This window comes from Haliotis rubra, unplaced genomic scaffold, assembly GCF_003918875.1.
Source record: "Haliotis rubra isolate DU_JTF1 unplaced genomic scaffold, ASM391887v1 Scf61, whole genome shotgun sequence".
In the NCBI taxonomy this organism is placed as follows: domain Eukaryota; kingdom Metazoa; phylum Mollusca; class Gastropoda; order Lepetellida; family Haliotidae; genus Haliotis; species Haliotis rubra.
In genome coordinates this window covers 288,655-309,185 of record NW_025767313.1, presented here as the reverse complement: position 1 = coordinate 309,185, position 20,531 = coordinate 288,655, and the positions used below count along the sequence as shown (strand labels likewise).

Genomic DNA, 20,531 nt, shown 5'->3' with positions numbered 1-20,531 from the left:
ATGGACTTTCAAACAGGTTTTCAAACACATCGTGCATGGTGTGACTGTATGACACTGTCCGTTTATCATGAAACAGGTCCTTTTGGGGCTAGCCAATCATTGTGTACCAGGATACATCAATCTATATTTGTTGGATGTTTTTTTCCCCATATCATCAAAACTTGATCCTTTGCAAACTTTGAGTAGTATATCTGGAATATGGATTTCAAATCACACTGATTCACTCTCTACTTTCTGGGTAGTGAGGCGTTTACAAGCCAGGTAACACATGGCGGTGGTCTCACTGGTAGTGGACTTGTGTTACATATGACTGGATAAAGTAATGTTCTGGTCAGTATTTTCCTTGTTGATCTTTTAACAAGCCATCAACTATGATCATCAAATGCCCATTTAATCACTTAATTTGGTTCAGGCTCATAACGCCGACCTTTCGACCAAACTTCACGGTTGAGTGAAAAAAAAAATATCGGCGTCCTGAGACTAGTTTCATTTTGCCAATAAATAAAGGATTACGAGGACAATGACTGACTGACTGAGTTTAGTTTTACGCCGCTTTTAGCAATATTCCAACAATATCACGGCGGGGGACACCAGAAATGGGCTTAACACATTGTGCCCATGTGGGGATTCGAACCCGGGCCTTCGGCGTGACGAGCCAACGCTTTAACCACTAGGCTACCCCACCGCCCACGAGGACAATGAAGGATCAACGAGTTGTTAGAAGAGGATAATCCGAATTATGCGGATGATAGCACACCTAATGAGAAGACGACAACAGTTTATATTTTTGTCAGTATATTTCCGCACTTGAAGCACTCATCAACAAACTCAGTTGTCAGATTTTAACGGAGTTTTTAACAATGGCACACATAAATAAATACGTGACATTTTTAATAAATACATCGCATATCCGATGCGTATTCATGATACACAGAGCACACTTCTTTTCACCGAGACTGATCTACAGATTGTAACCCCAATGCAACAGGTGGAATGCTGAATCAGCAAACTGTTTCACGGACAGTGTTCCTTGTCTGAGCTGGTGACGGATGTCATCCAGTCGTCGCTCCAGGGGTGGTGGGGTAGCCTAGTGGTTAAAGCGTTGGCTCGTCACGCCGAAGACCCGGGTTCGAATCCCCACATGGGTACAATGTGTGAAGCCCATTTCTGGTGTCCCCCGCCGTGATGTTGCTGGAATATTGCTAAAAGCGGCGTAAAACCAAACTCAGTCAGTCAGTCAGTCGTCGCTCCAAGTCCCTGTATTTCTTCTTCTTGGACTGACGCTTCTGGCCAGCAGCGTACTGGACCAGCTTGTTTTCCGTGTTGGTCTGTTCTCGTGACAGGAACGGCATGAGCTTGAAGATGTTTGGGTGAGCTTTGTCGACGTAACTCTTCTGACGTGAATGCCACCCTTCCAGGTGGTTGTTAGTTCTTGGCCCATCTGAGTTGTGGTGGTTCCATTGCGTTCCACTGCGATATGTTCACCTAGAGAGACGAGTTCACCTTATCAAAACATCTAGAGTAGATTATCCGCAACCCTAATTACGCCTAATCAGAACCTAACCTTCAAAAGAAACCGTAGGTCGGCGTCCTGAGACTAGTGGAAAATCGAAAGGTCGGCGTCCTGAGACGACACCCACAGTTTTCCCTACAAGAAACAACTGGTTGTATGACTGTTAGTGTCAGGAGAGTAGGAAAGCTGCAATTTTTATTGCAATTTACAACCATGTGGCATGGTGCTGGCAAAAAGAGGACCATAATCACGAACTAACAGGATTTGAACACACCATCAACGGACCCTGGTCCACTGCGCCCTCCATCATGGTTTGTCCATTGTTCGTTCAAAACAACTTGTATTTAGGTCCTATTTGATGTGGTTATACCCCCTGTGCTGGTACCAGGCAGAGATCTCACGTTTGGGTAAGGACAGTAGATATCACAGTGTGCCAGGTTATCAGGATGCTGAACTGTCCTTCCTCTAGAGACTGTCAGTCTGTGGGTAAATACCATGTTCACATTCAACATTCACAGATTATTGTCACATTTGCCTTTATGTTAAGGGTTTTGCAGGAGTTCAAACTGGCAAATGCTCACGGAAATAATAGCTCAAAATTCATAAAGTTGCTTACCAGTGTTTATCAGAGGTAACTATTCAGTATGACATTTAACTGGATGCTTGGATGATTATAGTATTACAATAGACACCCTTACTCTAGGCTAAATCTTAAGGAGCCTAAATTGAAGTGTTTGCTTACTGTTATTCTAATATCGGTGAGGACATGTTTACCTTATAAAATTTATAAAAGCAATTTATTAAACAGTGTAGACAGCTTTTGTCTTACTAAAGGTGTGTCTAAGAGATGAGTACTTATTACCGTAGGCTAGGATTTATCTAGAAACATCTTTTAAATTATGTAGTTGTAACTTAAACATTTTTGAATAGTATGTTTGTGAGATGAGTTTGTATCACTTTAAACTGGTGTGTTTCTCAAAGCTATTACTGATCATGATAAAACTAATATTCTATATTTATATTTTCTGAATATATTATTACTCCAGGATAAAAGGAAACATTCACAGATTATTGTCACATTTGCCTTTATGTTAAGGGTTTTGCAAGAGTTCAAACTAGCAAATCCTCATGGAAATAATAGCTCAAAATGTCTAAAGTTGCTGATCAGTGTTTATCAGGTAGCAATTCTGTATGCAAGGAAAGCAAGTCTGTAAGTCTGGTCACAGAACAGACATCAACAGCAAGTAAACCCAACAAACATATCCTAGTCAAGTCCCTAATGATCACAAACAATATTGTTTAGTGTCATGTATCCTCACCCAATGATTTAATGGAGATCAGGAGAGAGTTGACTTTGTCATAACACAGGCTGTGTATCAACCATTGTTCAGAATGCCTATCATTGCCAAGGTACCAGACATGATTACAGTGATAACTTCACAACCCACAGCTGTGAACCTGCTGTGCATTATGACTTGACACTGCCACAGCATGTTGTCACAGCATGCAACTAGCTTCACCTAATCAGTGCCTCCCACTGAGCCTCTACCACAGCTTCATGTACATGGGCGTATAGTTCTTTAATGGAGGCTGCATGGCAAAAGAAATAAGTTTCTCTATGTTTACATTATTTACACAACAAATATTAACATACATCTTTATTAAAGTACATGTGGTTGTTGTTTGAGCATCACTGTACTCGATAAATAAGGTTTCATCCATATATATATACACCATGCCTCTTCTCATAATTTCAGGACGGTGGGGTAGCCTAGTGGTTGAAGCCTTCACTCGTCACGCCGAAGACCCAGGTTCGATTCCCCACATGGGTACAATGTGTGACGCCTATTTCTGGTGTCCCCCGTCGTGATATTGCTGGAATATTGCTAAAAGCGGCGTAAAACCAAACTCACTCACTCTTATAATTTCATTTATGAATATAATAGCACAAACTGATATCAATGAAAATACACCTTTTATTTTCAATAACACAAATTTATACAAAAGAGAAGCTCAGAAATCTCTGTACAATATACCAGCAGCTGAGCTGATAGCTTGTGTATGGGGTGGTAGTGAGGTACAACCTTTCATCCTATATTTATCACTTAACACCAACAAGAACCTGCAGTTATCCATCTATGCACTGATTACATACTTATATCTTCAAATTATTGAATAAATTACACACCCTCCCGTTAAGTCATTATTATTACTGTACATTGGTACAACACAAATCTCAATTTATACTGTTACACAGCATGTCCTTCATGCCTGATCAGGGACTAAACAGAACAGATTGAACCTTCAACATTACTTTGAAAAGACAAACTTGATTATTGGCAAAAAAATTTAGCAACATGATTTATAGAATATATAAACAAATAAAACAGTGAGCATCATGATATGTCTGTAAGACCAATGAGCTACATGAGATGTGTGAGAACAGTGAGCTACATGAGATGTGTGAGAACAGTGAGCTACATGAGATGTGTGTGAGAACAGTGAGCTACATGAGATGTGTGAGCTACATGAGATGTGTGAGCTACATGAGATGTGTTTGAGAACAGTGAGCTACATGAGATGTGTGAGAACAGTGAGAACAGAGAGCTACATGAGATGTGTGAGAACAGTGAGCTACATGAGCTATGTGATGTGTGAGCTGTGAGCTACATGAGATGTGTTTGAGAACAGTGAGCTACATGAGATGTGTGAGAACAGTGAGCTACATGAGATGTGTGTGAGAACAGTGAGCTAAATGAGATGTGTGAGTTACATGAGATGTGTGTGAGAACAGTGAGCTATAGATGAGAACAGTCAGCTGTGAGAAAAATGAGAGATGTGTGTGAGAACAGTGAGCTGAGCATGAGATGTGTGTGAGAACAGTGAGCTACATGAGATGTGTGTGAGAACAGTGAGCTACATGAGATGTGTGAGAACAATGAACTACATGAGGTGTGTGAGAAAAGTGAGCTACATCAGATGTGTGAGAAGATTGAAGTACATGAGATGTGTATGAGAAAGGTGAGCTACATGATATGTGTGTGAGAACAATGAACAACATGATATGTGTTTGAGAACAATGAGCTACATGAGATGTGTGTGAGAACAGTGAGCTACATGAGATGTGTGTGAGAACAATGAACTACATGAGATGTGTGTGAGAAGAATGAGCTACATGAGATGTGTGTGAGAACAGTGAGCTACATGAGATGTGTGTGAGAAGAGTGAGCTACATGAGATATGTGTGAGAAGAGTGAGCTACATGAGATGTGAAAAGAATGAGCTACATGAGATGTGTGTGAGAAAAGTGAGTTACATGAGATGTGTGTGAGAACAGTGAGCTACATTAGATGTGTGAGAAGAATGAGCTACATGAGATTAGTGAGAAGAATGATCTACATGATATGTGTGAGAAGAATGAGCTACATGAGATGTGTGTGACAAAAGTGAGTTACATGAAATGTGTGAGAGAACAATGAACTATATGAGATGTGTGTGAGAAAAGTGAGTTACATGAGATGTGTGTGAGAACAGTGAGATACATGAGATGTGTGTGAGAAGAATGAGCTACATGAGATGTGTGTGAGAAAAGTTAGCTACATGAGATGTGTGTGAGAACAGTGAGCTACATGAGATGTTTGTGAGAAAAGTGAGCTACATGAGATGTGTGAGAAAAATGAGATGTGTGTGAGAAAAGTGAGCTACATGAGATGTGTGTGAGAACAGTGAGTTACATGAGATGTGTGTGAGAACAGTGAGGTACATGAGATGTGTGAGAAGAATGAGCTACATGAGATGTGTGTGAGAAAGGTGAGTTACATGAGATGTTGTGAGAAAAGTGAGGCTACATGAGATGTGTGAGAAGAATGAGCTACTTGAGATGTGTGTGAGAAAAGTGAGTTACATGAGATGTGTGTGAGAACAATTAACTACATGAGATGTGTGTGAGAACAATTAACTACATGAGATGTGTGTGAGAAGAATGAGCTACATGAGATGTGTGAGAACAGTGAGCTACATGAGATGTGTGTGAGAACAGTGAGCTACATGAGATGTGTGTGAAAAAGAATGAGCTACATGAGATGTGTGTGAGAACAGTGAGCTACATGAGATGTGTGTGAGAAAAGTGAGTTACATGAGATGTGTGTGAGATAAGTGAGCTACATGAGATGTGTGTGAGAAAAGTGAGCTACATGAGATGTGTGTGAGAAGAATGAGCTACATGAGATGTGTGTGAGAACAGTGAGCTACATGAGATGTGTGTGATAACAGTGAGCTACATGAGATGAGTGTGAGAAAGGTGAGCTACATGAGATGTGTGTGAGAAAAGTGAGCTACATGAGATATGAAAAGAATGAGCTACATGAGATGTGTGTGAGAAAAGTGAGTTACATGAGATGTGTATGAGAAAAGTGAGCTATATGAGATGTGTGTGAGAAAGGTGAGCTACATGAGATGTGAAAAGAATGAGCTACATGAGATGTGTGTGGGAACAGTGAGCTACATGAGATGTGTGTGAGAAGAGTGAGCTACATGAGATGTTTGTGAGAAAGGTGAGCTACATGATATGTGTGTGAGAACAATGAACATGAGATGTGTGTAAGAAAAGTGAGATACATGAGATATGTGTGAGAACGATGAACTACATGAGATGTGTGTGAGAACAATGAACTACATGAGATGTGTGTGAGAAAAGTGAGCTACATGAGATGTGTGTGAGAACAGTGAACTACATGAGATGTGTGTGAGAACAGTGAACTACATGAGATGTGTGTGAGAAAAGTGAGTTACATGAGATGTGTGTGAGATAAGTGAGCTACATGAGATGTGTGTGAGAAAAGTGAGCTACATGAGATGTGTGTGAGAAGAATGAGCTACATGAGATGTGTGTGAGAACAGTGAGCTACATGAGATGTGTGTGATAACAGTGAGCTACATGAGATGAGTGTGAGAAAGGTGAGCTACATGAGATGTGTGTGAGAAAAGTGAGCTACATGAGATGTGAAAAGAATGAGCTACATGAGATGTGTGTGAGAAAAGTGAGTTACATGAGATGTGTGAGAACAGTGAGCTACATGAGATGTGTGTGAGAACAGTGAGCTACATGAGATGTGTGTGAGAACAATGAGCTACATGAGATGTGTGTGAGAAAAGTGAGCTACATGAGATGAGTGTGAGAACAATGAGCTACATGAGATGTGTGTGAGAAAAGTGAGCTACATGAGATGTGTGTGAGAACAGTGAACTACATGAGATGTGTGTGAGAAAAGTGAGCTACATGATATGTGTGTGAGAACATTGAGCTACATGAGATGTGTGTGAGAAAAGTGAGCTACATGAGATGTGTGTGAGAACAGTGAGCTACATGAGATGTGTGTGAGAACAGTGAGCTAAATGAGATGTGTGAGTTACATGAGATGTGTGTGAGAAAAGTGAGCTACATGAGATGTGTGTGAGAACAGTGAGCTACATGAGATGTGTGTGAGAACAGTGAGCTACATGAGATGTGTGTGAGAACAGTGAGCTACATGAGATGTGTGAGAACAGTGAGCTACATGAGATGTGTGAGAAGAATGAGCTACATGAGATGTGTGAGAAGAATGAGGTACATGAGATGTGTGTGAGAACAGTGAGTTACATGAGATGTGTGTGAGAAGAATGATCTACATGAGATGTGTGTGAGAAGAATGATCTACATGAGATGTGTGTGAGAACAAAGAACTACATGAGATGTGTGAACAGTGACCTGCATGAAATATGTGGCAGAACACTGAGATAATGAGATAACAGTAACAGTAAATTAGTGGTGGTCCGATTAATTGAAAAATTGAAGACTGGTCGCAATGACTACACGACAAAGCAATCGATCATGTTTTCTCATAATCGAACACAAACAATTCTGGAACACTTTTTGCATTAACAATATTTTTCACACGGTTGGTTTTGTCTGTTACATTTCATGAACACGACATGCTCGTTCCAAGTCACAACTGAATTTATTTTAAAGACGACAAGAAAAGAAATTTATGTTCCTTACATACTAGTCATCCTTTAAAGATGTGCAATTTGCAAAAATCACCCCAAGGAACTGCATGTATTTTCTTTATTTTTTGTGCATTAACAAAAATAACCAGGAAAATTTCATAAATGACGCTAACCAATTATTTTCGATGATTGATCGGTTGTAATGAACCAATCATCAATTATGAGATTTTAACCAATTCCCAACACTACAGTAAACTGCATGAAAAAACCGGTGAGATGTGTGAGAGAATTGTGAGACTCGTGCAACAGTGTGTAAGAAGTGGCTATATCCTGTATACCTGACAGAGAGCTACCAAGAGTCTGAGCACTGGTGTGACAAGCACAGTAATGACTGGGAGGCTGTAGTACTGTAGATAATACATGACGTCCCGCACAGGAAGCACACTCAGAATGGACAAAGTGCCATGCGTAGTAGGTGGTAAGCAACGTGTCCGCCAATACAGCAGCACTGTATGAAATACCGGGAGGTCAAGGTCAGTGTCAACAAGGTCACCCTGGAAAAAGAAATCATACTGAGCACATGAGGATGTACAACAAGGAGAGTCAATGCACATGCATGTTTAGCTTAGATTCATCTGTGTTTAATATTAAATGGATAAATTTATTATAAAATGACACAAGTATCAGTTTACAATAGACCTTTTTGATTCTTTTTGTTAGCTCTGCAGAACTGGCTGTATTTGTCTGCTGTGTAATGCTAAAATACAGGGTACAGTTTCATGTTTTTTTCTCTACATCCACCAGGTGCAACCACATGAATTAATATGGTTGCACAATCAAATATTGTCTGAACCATGTTAAAAGCAATCCTATCATCGTCACTGACAACAGACTAGTCAAAGTGAGAGAGAAATTCAAAACCAGCTTCATCATATCCAGAAATGCTCACATAACTTATGGTCTGAAAGGATGTTTTGATAGATTGGGTTTTCATTCATAAATTTATTTTCTTTTTCAATTAAGAAGACACAACCCGACATACTCACAGTGACATATGCAAAAAGTTACCTGCACTGGGTGCAGCTTGACAATAAAAGTTGCTGTCACTAGCAATATTTTACATGTCCTAGTGTTGCCTGGATACAGCGAAATCAATCCCAGGAATGTAATAAGACATTTTGACCCTTCCATCCATTTTCAACATATTGTGACATTGTAAAGATGTAAATCAACAGATGGTTTATATTGTAAGTATCAAGTTACAAAAAGTTTGTTACACAAGGTTTGGTGTATCATCACATCATGGAGATTTCTCTTCCCGACATTCTGGGGAAATCTAATAAACTGGTGATATAAAATGATCTGACAGTTTTACCTACCGTGTTTTTCAGATACCTCTTTTGCAGTGGTGTTACAAATATATGTATAACAATATAATGTAAAGAGAACACAGATTTCCATTATGTTGCAGTGCAAACAAAACCAGCATACATCAATATTATTATTTATTTGGATGACACTTTGGTAATAAGGGTCTCTGTTTGGAATGTATTGGCTAGTCGAACTGATGGGTGATTATGGTTAAAAAAAATAAAACATGAAGAAATACAAAAGTACAATCTGTTTGTTAACAATCTGACTTACGACATATTGCACAGTCTTACAGGGCTGTGTGGACAACAGTAATAAATATGTGCATTATTACAAAAGAAATTTACATGCACAGCCTTGCATGTTTGCGACAGAAGCTAAGGACATACAGAATGCACAGGACTGTTATTTTCATTTATGGATGTGTTAAGTCCATTCTTAAACAAGTCAACAAACAAGTCAACAAATTAACCTACCAGTATTTCGGAGAGGTGGTGGACATTTTTTTCTACGGCAAACTCCAGCTGGTGTGCCAAAACTAACCAGTGCAACAACAGTACAGTCCACGTGCCTATCACAGTCAGTAGGCACACCCTGTAAACAGACATACAACAGTACAGTCCATGTGCCTATCACAGTCAATAGGCACACCCTGTAAACAGACATACAACAGTACAGTCCAAGTGCCTATCACAGTCAATAGGCACATCCTGTAAACAGACATACAACAGTACAGTCCATGTGCCTATCACAGTCAGTAGGCACACCCTGTAAACAGACATACAACAGTACAGTCCACGTGCCTATCAGTCAATAGGCACACCTTGTAAACAGACATACAACAGTACAGTCCACGTGCCTATCAGTCAATAGGCACACCCTGTAAACAGACATACAACAGTACAGTCCACATGCCTATCACAGTCAATAGGCACACCTTGTAAACAGACATACAACAGTACAGTCCACGTGTCTATCACAGAAATAGGCACACCCTGTAAACAGACATACAACAGTACAGTCCACGTGCCTATCACAGAAATAGGTACAACCTGTAAACAGACATACAACAGTACAGTCCACGGACGTGCCTATCACACTTAGTAGGCACACCCTGTAAACAGACATACAACAGTACCGACTCCATGTGCCTATCACAGTTAGTAGGTTCATCCCTGTAAACAGACATACAACAGTACCGACTCCATGTGCCTATCACAGTTAGTAGGTTCATCCCTGTAAACAGACATACAACAGTAATCCACGTGCAGTACAGTCACTGTGCCTGTAAACAGACAACAGTACAGTCCAGAAATCCAAATGAATTCCTGTTTTTCTGATACTGAGAAGGCTTATGGCACAAAACTCTGACAAAACAACATAACTCAAGTCAGAGTTTCAAGTAGAAGCGAGGCTAAGATTCTGTCCCTCAGTGACAAACACTCACCAGTTCTTTATTCTTCTAGGTGACAGTTTGCTCTTTGCAAACATATTATCAATGAGATAGTACATCAAGACTGCCAGCCCCATCAGGTAACCACACAGAAACATGACGTCTACACCAGAGGAGGATGTCATGTCAAATCTCTTGTGTATCAATGTCTGGAAAACAGAATGTTGTTCATATACATCTCTCTCTCCCTCAAAACTAAGACCTCCTAATAAGCACCTGATACAATACCACCAACAAATTACACACGAGTCAGACTTGTGAACACAAACATCCTGTGTCTATCACCATTTAACTAAGGCATTACATACAAAACAAAACCCATCAATCAATATGTGCTGTGAAGCAGGCTCAGCAGTTACAAACTAGTAAACACTTGGTTGATATCATCCATATACTGTAAATCATGAAATTAATGCGGGCATTTTATTTACGAGAAAAATGCGTCTGTACTCTTCTCGCATTATTATAAAGACGCATTTCAGTCTGACCATGAGAACTTAATATAAGACAGAAAACGTAAATGCTCTTGTCATCTTTATTGTCTTCAGGTTAGCATTCATCATAACAATACAGAATATAACAACAATTTAGGCAGCAATCACGTGATCAAACATGGCAGCATAATCAAAACATCGTCAGCTCATTTCCATTCATTGCTTAACAAGCTCAATTCAGGTTATTTGGTAGATAACAAGTGTGAAAAGAAAATGAGCAACATCAAAGATTCAGGGTGTCACATTTTATCATCAGTTTCCTGAGCTTGCATTAATTTCGTGAACGTGTTTTAGACTAGACCCTCGCACATGCATTAAATTTGTGACGCATTAATTTCATGATTTACATTATGTATTAAATACCGCTTGGGCCAAACCCTCCACTTTAACACTGAATAATACACAACTACTTGCAAGAGTTGAAGGTTTAGAAATGTAGTGCTGGATGATATGAAACATAGTTCAATCCCATCCAGTACAGTGTGACTCACCAGTAAAGTCTTGTACTTTGAATGCCAGGAAATGAGAGATGTCTTGAACCTCTCCTGCCCTTCATTAATGTCAATCACATGATGTGTGGGGAATGTCTTCAGGTTCCAGGTGTAGGTTTGTAAATCTGTCAGGGAACAACCTGAAGCCGATACATACATTTGAAAATGTGTATGTTGTTAATGTGTTCACGAAAAACTGTTGTCAGTGTATCAGAAACTGTACAATGGTTCAATCCTAAACTTACCGTGGAACTTATAAAAAAGTAAACACCACTGTTAACATGAGCCCGAGTGATGTCAGGACAAGCTGAATTGTCTCCCCTGAATGCAGCTTCATCCTCTCCATCTGTGGCCAGAGTGCGACACCTCCCCCCACACTGAGCTGGTCTGCACGCTGACGCACCTCCTCATGCTTCTTTATCAACTCTTCCTGCTTCTTCCTTAATATGCGACCTGATAGAGACATAAATAGAAAAATAACATTGTGACTGTGGAACTACATGGTGAACAGTATGTAATTTTTTTAAGTAAAATTGATATTTTATACTTATCCTGACTCATGATCTTTTGCTTATCTCCCTTTCCCTTTCAAATGGTAGTGGAAAACTTGAATCCCTTGAAGTTCACGAAGCGGACGTATAAATACACTCACCCACGAGTTACCTCCCTTGCCCTTTCCCATGCAAACCATATCATGTGACGTGCCCATACTTGTCACTCTTTCCTTATTTTCCGCCCATGCACTTGGATCAGCTGTGAAATCTCAAGTGTCTTCAACAGGGAGGTTGGGAGGTCTTGTTCGTCATGAGTCAGGATAAGTATAAAATATCAATTTTACTTAAAAAATTACATATTTTTCCTTATCCTGACTCATGATCTTTTGCTTATAGAATCGGACGGAAAGTTGGCGGGTCAAGCCACTGGATTCAACAGCTGTCCCCCATGGGAACTGCGAACTGCGAACGGCATTTCCGTGGTCCTATTCTTCCAACTTCCGTTGTAACTCGGGGGGACCACTTCTTGTCTTACTTCCGTACAGGATCTTTTGTCACTCATGCTAGCCTGTCTTAGACTGTGCGCATGGACTTTCAAACTAGTACTTTTCCTTAGTAAAAGTCATCAACAAGTCAGCGTTATAAAGGGTGAGATTTTCCAACTCAGCACCTTTGAGGAACCGTTAGTTGCTGTGCTACAACGAGAGGCTCAAATTGGTGAATGCCTGAGACGTCTTCAGTGGCTATGTCTCGGAGGTAGTGGTTGGCAAACACTGTGTCCGACTTCCAAAAGCAGCCCTCCATAATTGTCGGTATAGAGCAATATCCGTGCAGAGCTAGTGTTGACGCCAGTGCTCTGACTTCGTGTGGGTTGGAAGCTCTAGGAGGTTCTAGTCCTGCTGCTTTATAGGCTCTCAATATAACGGCTCTCATCCAGAACGATATGGTCGTTCTTGAGACTTCTGCCGAAGTCTCTGTTGATAATGGGATGAATAGGCGCTTGAATTTTTGTCTCCTTGTCTCAGTCTTTTGAAGATATATCTTCAGGGCTCTGACTGGGCACAAGGATAAGTCCTCTATATCTTGTGGGCCGAGTACTGTAGACAGCTCTGGTATGTGGAACTGTCTATCTGGTTGACCAGGTAGTTGGTTCTTGGCAATAAAGTCCCATCTAAGTCCTAGATGAACTGCATTATGTTGCCCTCTGTCGAATGTGGTTCGACTATAGTCCAGCGCATGTATTTCCGATATGCGAGCTGCAGTGGCTAACGCGAGCAGGAACAGCGTCTTCTGTGTTAGCAGCTCGATCGTGATCTGATCTAGCGGTTCGTAGACATCACTGGTAAGATGACGCAGAATTACATTTAGATCCCAGGCTGGAGCTCTGAATTTCTTTTGCTGGTCCTCCAGCTTAAAAGATCTCAGCAGAGCAAGTAATTCTGGTACTTTCGTCAACTTGATGTCTGTTTTCATGGTAATCACTGTACTGATTGCAGCGAGGTATGTAGATAGTGTCGAACCCTTCAGATGTCTGATCTGTCTAAGATGACATAGATATTCCGCCACTTGAGGATGAGTGGCTATCATCACTGTGAAGCCTTTCTGCCTTGCTTAAGTCTCAAACTTCAGCCATTTGTCGTCGTATAGGTTGCGAGTCGATCTGCGTAACGCTAGCGTTACTGCTTTGGCTGCTCTGGCGGAGTATCCTCTTTTCTTCAAGCACGTTTTGATACGGTCCACATGTGTAGCTGGAACACTGTTGGGTTTCCGTGGACTTGCTTGGTGTGCGGATGTATTAGTAGGTTCGGCCAATCTGGTAGCTTGATTACTGGGTTTCCTAGATCTTCTATTAGGTCTGGGAACCATGCTCTCGCTGGCCAATAGGACGCAACCAAAGTCAGTTGTAGCGTCTGAGTCTGTTTGATCTTGAACAGTACTTTTGGCAGTAGTATCGGGGGTGGAAAAGCGTAGCCGTTTAGTCCTGCTCAGTGCATCTGTTGCCCAGGCTTGAGGATCTTGAACTGGTGCGAACTGGAACCTCGTGGCAAACAGGTCTATGCAAGGGGATCCTATCTCCCTTATGTTCCGAAACGCTTCTGGATGGAGCATCCATTCCGTATGTGACGGGGTGTAGTGGTCTTGAGAGAGCGTCTGCCAGTACGTTCTTGGCTCTGGGTATGTGATACGCCTTTATCCAGACGTTTGCTTCCTGCGTGATCTGGAACAACTGGAATGTGAGCTGCAACAGGCTTGGAGACCTTGTGGATCCTTGCCGATTTATGGAGAACGCCACTGTGGAGTTGTCAGTGTGGATCATCAACATCTTGTTGTTCAGCAAGCTCGACCATAGTTGTAAGGCGTTGATCACTGCTTTCATCTTTAGCAGATTGATGTGAAGCTGTTGTTCCGTTTTGGACCACTTTCCCAAGGCCTTGCATCAAGGCATCTGCGTAGAGGTTGTGTGTCGAAGGCCGGCTCTTGTAAATAGGTCCCTTTGCAAACGTTCGACCTGTGTGTCCACCACAGTAGATACCTCTTGAGGTTTTCCGGCAGCAAGATAGGGTCGATGCTGTCTAGATGTTTTATCAGGAACCGTTGCAGCGGTCTTAGTTGTAACCTTCCTGTGCGAGTCAAGTCAAGTTGTGATAAATCTTATCCCCAGGAATTGTAGATCTTGTTTTGGTTCCAACTCTGACTTCCTTAGGTTCACCAACCATCCTAGTTGAGTGAGCAACTTGATTGTGAAGTTCAGTTGTAGTTTGAGTAGACTGGCATCTTGGTGAACCTGAATTCCATCGTCCAAGTAGAAGGCATTGCGTGGTCCAAGACCTCGATGATGAAGGTATGCGACTATAGGCTTGGTTATTCGTGTGAACAGCCACGGAGCCGAAGATATTCCAAACGGTAGGACGTTCCATTGGAAGTGCTGCCCTCTGAATAGGAATCGTAGATACTTTCTTGATTCCTGATGTATCGGGATGTGAAGGTATGCATCCTGCAAGTCTATGCTGGCCATGTAATCTGCTGGACGGACGAGTTGTTTGAGTTGAGGTAGGTGGATCATACTGATCCTCTCTGGTTTCAGTAAGTTGTCTTTGTTGAATTTGCGCATGTTGTAAATCAGTCTGAACTTCTCCATGGAGTTCTTCTTGGGTACTAGAAAAATTGAGGAATAGAAGCCTGGAGTGAGATGATTCCGATCTATTATCTCTACAGCATCTTTCATTAGTAGTGCGTTGATGGCTTCTTGTAATTTGTCTGCCTGTTCCTCTGCATAGTTGAAGACCATCGGGCTGAGGGTTAGCGGAGGTGTGGCTTTTAGTTGTACTTTGTATCCTTCTCTTAGTACCTGAGAGGTGTAGTCGTCCTCTAAAATTCCCTAATTCTTCCAGTACCCTTGTAGACGTCCACCCACTGTCGATAGTTTTACAGGAACGGCTGGGGGTGGAAGACTCCAGTCGTTCCGAACCCTGATATCAACGTCTAGTTCCTCTGGAAGCTCTGGGGCCGCGGCCTCTTCCTGAGCTTCCTCTGTAGTTTCCGGATGGCCGACGAAAAGACTCCTTTCCGCCTCTGGAGTACTTCTTGTCCTTAGCTTTCTGTATTCCTGAATACTTGGACTTGTTGCTATACTTCTGAGAAGTATGGCAGATGACGTTGGCCAGGGTATCTATGGTTTTAATCATCATCACCTCTCTGGAATCGTGCGTAGCTTCCTTAGCTGCATCATCTAAGAGACCTCCAAATATAGTAGGCACCTTCCAAGGAGCTCGTAGTAGTGGTTGAGTAAATCTATCATTCCAAGAGCAGGACGCCAGTAGTCCCTGTCTGCGTACTAAGGTGAGTCCCAACGATATTGATGTGAGATGGTCCGACAAAAAGAATTGATCCTTCTTTTGTGTGACGAGGGCAGAGTATATCATCTTATCCTCTTCCGTCGTGGAATTCTGGAATTTATTTATCAATGCTTCATTGATGGCTCTGGACCTGGCCAATCCGAAGAAGGATCTCCTAGAAGCTGTATCTAGTTGCGATAGCTTTTTGTCATCCACTTTGTACATCTTATTCTGGGAGTCATTCACAAGTTTGATGTTATCATCCCAATCAGGCGTCTTCATAAATGGATCCATATTTTGTAGGGGGAATCTCCTCTTATTAAAAGATGGTAGTTGCTGGCTCTGATATTTGGAAGCCTTCGCGAAGGCTGAGCGAAGGTTGAAGGGTACGCTGGATATAGGTTCGATCGGAGGAATTGTGACGGAGTCGAAGTCATCATCCTGCATCATATAAGTGTAGACTTCATTCCTATCCTTAGAAGGAGACTCCAAGTTCAACCCGTTAGCAATCCATGCTGTAACTTCTGAGTCTGGGAAGACGAAGTCCATTACTAAGTCTGAAGTGTCTCCTGATTATGAGAGCTATGTCTTGATGATTCATCCCTGTGCGAACCTGTATCCCTTCGCGAACCTTCATCTTGGGTTCGCGAACCTGTAACTGAGGATTCCTCCATGTGCGAACGGCTATCTTGAGAGTGTTCTGTCCACGAACCTCTCTCTGTGGATCCATTTCTTCGCAAACCTCTGTGAGGTGAGCTATCCCTTCACGAACGTCTGGCTTGAGGTGAGTAGCTTCGCGAACGTCTGTGCGAGATAGGAGATCTCAACCTAGAGTGGCTAGGTGTAGGAGCAGGATCCTTCGAGGTTTGCGAACGCTGAGGGTTCGCGAACCTAGGTAGTGCATAACCTCTACTATCCTCCAATATGACAGAGTCGTCCGACTGTGGAGACCTTCGCTAAGGTGTACGTTCGCGAACGTAGCCTTCAGGTGTAGATCTAATAGGAGTAGATTCGCGCAGGCCTAGGGGTTTGCGCACGGTGTCGGTAGATGGGAGGCTTTTCCTAGCCTTCGATTCCTCCTGGAATCTACGTTCCATCATGGCCATCATCTGATTGGTGAATTGCGTCATAAATTCCCCAGGGTCGAAGTTCTGCATAGGTTGACGCTGCTGTGGTGTTGTAGAAGCATTCGCGAACGTTGATGGGTTCTGTGCCTCAACTCCAATCCGAGAAGTAAGAGGTAGTATGTCGAAGAGCTGTCCTGCTGTGACAGTAGTAGGGGACGATCTCGTAGTAGTAGAGGTCGACTGCATCGCTGATCTCATAGATACTTCAGGTAGAAGTATAGGGGGTCACTGCGTCGCTGATCTCATAGATACTTCAGGTAGAAGTATAGGGGGTTCGTCAAATATGTCTAGTTCGTGAGGAGGTACAATCTCTTCATTGAAGGATTTATGGTGCGTAGATGAGCTCGCAGGCGTAGCCTTGCCCTCCGATCTGGTAACCGTAGACTTCTTCTGCGTAGTAGAATGACGTCTTTTTCTTAGTCTGGGACGGCGTAGACTGAGATGTAGACGATCTCTTCTTGGCCCCCTTACCAGCAGACTGGCCCTGTAACGTACTAAGCATAGCACCAGTATTATGAACATCGGCAGTAGCAAGTAACATACGGTTTGTAGGCTGATCTGCAGTTTTATCAATTGTGACTTGAGATGCCTTTCTCACCCTATCCATGGCACGTCTATAAACTTAAGACAAGAATTGATTAAATTGTAGATTGGATAAATCAATACAATGAGTACAGCGCAAGCTGGAGGAAAATGGATTTATACACGAAGGACATTGGGGGTGAGGATCAGCCACGGATAACCTGTGCCTACAAACACTGCAGGATTTCATGAAATGTAAACAAAGTTTACATGACGATGAAAATACGACTCAAAGTCAATAAATTTCTACAAATTTAAACGAATACTACATAATGATTATAGCCAAATCCATACACAGCATAATTTAGAAGAATAGGCCTAAACGAAAAAGATATATGCCGTATACGGGACTCCAGTGCTCGCCCAACCATCCGCTTGGGCGAAAAGGGAGAGAGTGACAAGTATGGGCACGTCACATGATATGGTTTGCGCGGGAAAGGGCAAGGGAGGTAACTCGTGGGTGAGTGTATTTATACGTCTGCTTCGTGAACTTCAAGGGATTCAAGTGTTCCACTACCATTCGAAAGGGAAAGGGAGATAAGCAAAAGATCATGAGTCAGGATAAGGAAAAATTTTACATTTCAGCAGTAGCACATTGTGTGCACTAATTCAGGTAGTCGTAAAGTCACAGGGGTGGAAATAACTTTAAAATTGCTAGTGTACTCCGGTACAGTGGCACATGTAAAATCACTTGCCCTGATAATTTTCCGCTATACCGGCCGATTTTTCTTGGTGATTTTTTAAGTAAACAACATAATTAACATTGGAATGTCAACTGGACACTGGTACAGCGTGATATACAAATGTGCTTGCCCGACAGAAAAAAACACTGGACTCGGACGTCGGGCAATGGGTTATTTCCACCCCTGAGTCAATTGTGTTGCAACCATCATGTATCAGTCAGTGTTTTTAGTTGCTGGTCTAAAGCTCCAGTGAAGTTACACTTCTGTTGGAACTGTAAATGGCCTTAAGGAACCCACTGAAAATTATGTCCCTCTGAAATGGAAATGTTTTGGAACCCTATTGCCTGTCCATCTCAATACCTGGAGTCATCCTGAGTCTGGCCAGGCCTGGACTTGTGTTGTCTTCTGCCTCCACACTGCCTCTTCCATCCAAATGGTCTTGTAGCCTCTGTCTCAGATGGGTAATTCCATTCTGACTTGGTGTGCTGGGGACTTCGGGGGTATCTGTGATGTTGACTGACCCGTTGGATGTTGAGTGCTTCAAAGTTGTGTAGTGATTGGTTAGTTTAGCCTGGCTCTGTGAACGAAGCCTCAATGCTGCAGGTTCATATGTCCTTGACATTGCACATCAGAGGTTTCTACAACAAACAAAAACAACAACAACGGATAGTTTGTAATCCTGAAATTCATTGCATGTTCAATATAATAAAACTTTTTTGAAACAACATACAAAAATAATAGTATTTATGCGACAGTAAGGCAGAAATGAAATGATTCAAATGATTTGTCAATATAAACAAAGAGTTTAACCCAATCAGGAAAGGCATAAGGTACACAGGCCTACTCCACATCATGCAACACTGAGAGGTGTAGTATGATACAAAACTGGTTATCAGAAGGTTATGTGAATTCTACTATATCATGCTAACAGTCTCCATGCTTTGTGGATAAAGTGTCAGTGGAGGTCTAAGTATCAGTACCATGTAACTAATATTGTTCATACACAGAGTAGTGTTTACTGGCACAGGTAACTCTTTGAAGACTGTGTCTTCGTTTCAGGAAGAATACAATTATCAGCTATTGAAGTGTGTTCTTTTAAAAAAAATGATCTCATCTGACTATCCAAGTCTTGTAATGTTATGCGTACATTACATTTGAAGCTCATTGAATAAGAAATAAACAATGCACCTGTCCTTACGTAATTAACACCATGTACTATGTTGTGATGTATTCTCAAACTGATTAGTAATTGTATGATCTACAGGTATGAATAAATGAGACAAGTTTAAATACAACTTTAAACTTTGGAGCGTGATTTGCTCTGCCATGTTGGGGCTGAAACAACTACACGTGGAGTGAGTGGGGAGATAAGTCTTCTTGGACGAGTACTCCAGTAGTATGTTACTACTACTCCTACCACTAATGCCCGTTCCCCTAAAATGATATACAGCATAAACACATCATTTGAGTGAGTGAGTGAGTTAGTTAGTGTTAGTTATCAATGAGCAATGCACAAAAAATGGCTGCCGTGGAAATTCTGTAAAAATCACATATTCTACATTTTTGACGAGCTATTTCTTATGCATAATGAAGCCAATGCCATAAAATATTTACATAGACATCACGGGAAATGAATGAACTTTTACAGTGTGGATTTTGAACATTGTGAGTAACGCCGATGCTGTTTGACGTACATTTTAGACGAATGTATGCAGTTTTCATAACGTCTTTCTCAAATACACTCGGCACAGTACAACACGTCTTGCTCAAATACATTCCCGGGCACAATGTGAAGCCCATTTCTGGTGTCCCCGGATATTGCTGGAATTTCTAAAAGCGGTGTAAAACTAAACTCAGTCAGTCAGTCAGTCTATGTGGCAGCCAGGGGGTTAAACACATATGGGGTAGCCTAGTGGTTAAAGCGTTCGCTCGTCACGCCGAAAGCCCGGGTTCGATTCCCCACATGGGCACGTGTGAGGCCCATCTCTGGTATCCCCTCTGGAATACTGCTAAAAGCGGCGTAAAACCCAACTCACTCACTCACTTAAACACACCTGAAAGAAATTCTGTTATGTAAAAGACCATCTAATAAGAAACAAAACGCGATACGTCTGTGCCATGTTGACCATATTCGGAAACAAACCCTCATCATGGGGAGGAACAGTTCAATGCTTTTAATCGATTACAGGATGAATGCAATTGTAGATGACGTAGAATGAATACAAATGTTCTAAAGGTTCAAGCTGAAATTAATTAGATTCCTACAAAGTTTGAACGCATAAATACAAGATCTTCTTACTAAGAAGAATTTACACAAACCGCAACTATTTTCTTTGAACTTGCCGCCAGCGGAACCGGAAGAGTGATGGAATATACACATTCAGTACCGGGGTAAAGGTAATCGTAAACTCTAGATTATCAGTTATTTGCGTGGATAAAAAGCAAATATGTCCTAGTAAAATGAAAAGTAACACTAATTTAGTCATAGTACAGACAATGCTT

General features: G+C 41.7%; 1 protein-coding gene and 1 long non-coding RNA gene across 2 annotated transcripts; one reads left to right on the top strand and one right to left on the bottom strand.

Annotated features, from left to right (window-relative positions):
- Nucleotides 1-4,447: 4,447 nt before the first annotated feature.
- LOC124255833 lies at nt 4,448-4,949 on the top strand. The gene is made up of 2 exons (XR_006892775.1): nt 4,448-4,494; nt 4,864-4,949. It is a non-coding gene; the product is annotated as an uncharacterized LOC124255833 (long non-coding RNA).
- Nucleotides 4,950-7,669: 2,720 nt separating this feature from the next.
- LOC124255845 lies at nt 7,670-20,400 on the bottom strand. The gene is made up of 7 exons (XM_046689789.1): nt 20,349-20,400; nt 18,390-18,667; nt 11,572-11,760; nt 11,308-11,447; nt 10,317-10,471; nt 9,346-9,463; nt 7,670-8,052 (listed from the first exon to the last, which is right to left on the bottom strand). The coding sequence occupies exons 2-7, from the start codon at nt 18,649-18,651 to the stop codon at nt 7,822-7,824; spliced, it is 1,095 nt and encodes a 364-aa protein (XP_046545745.1). The 5' UTR covers nt 18,652-18,667; nt 20,349-20,400; the 3' UTR covers nt 7,670-7,821.
- Between the last annotated feature and the right edge of the window lie 131 nt (nt 20,401-20,531).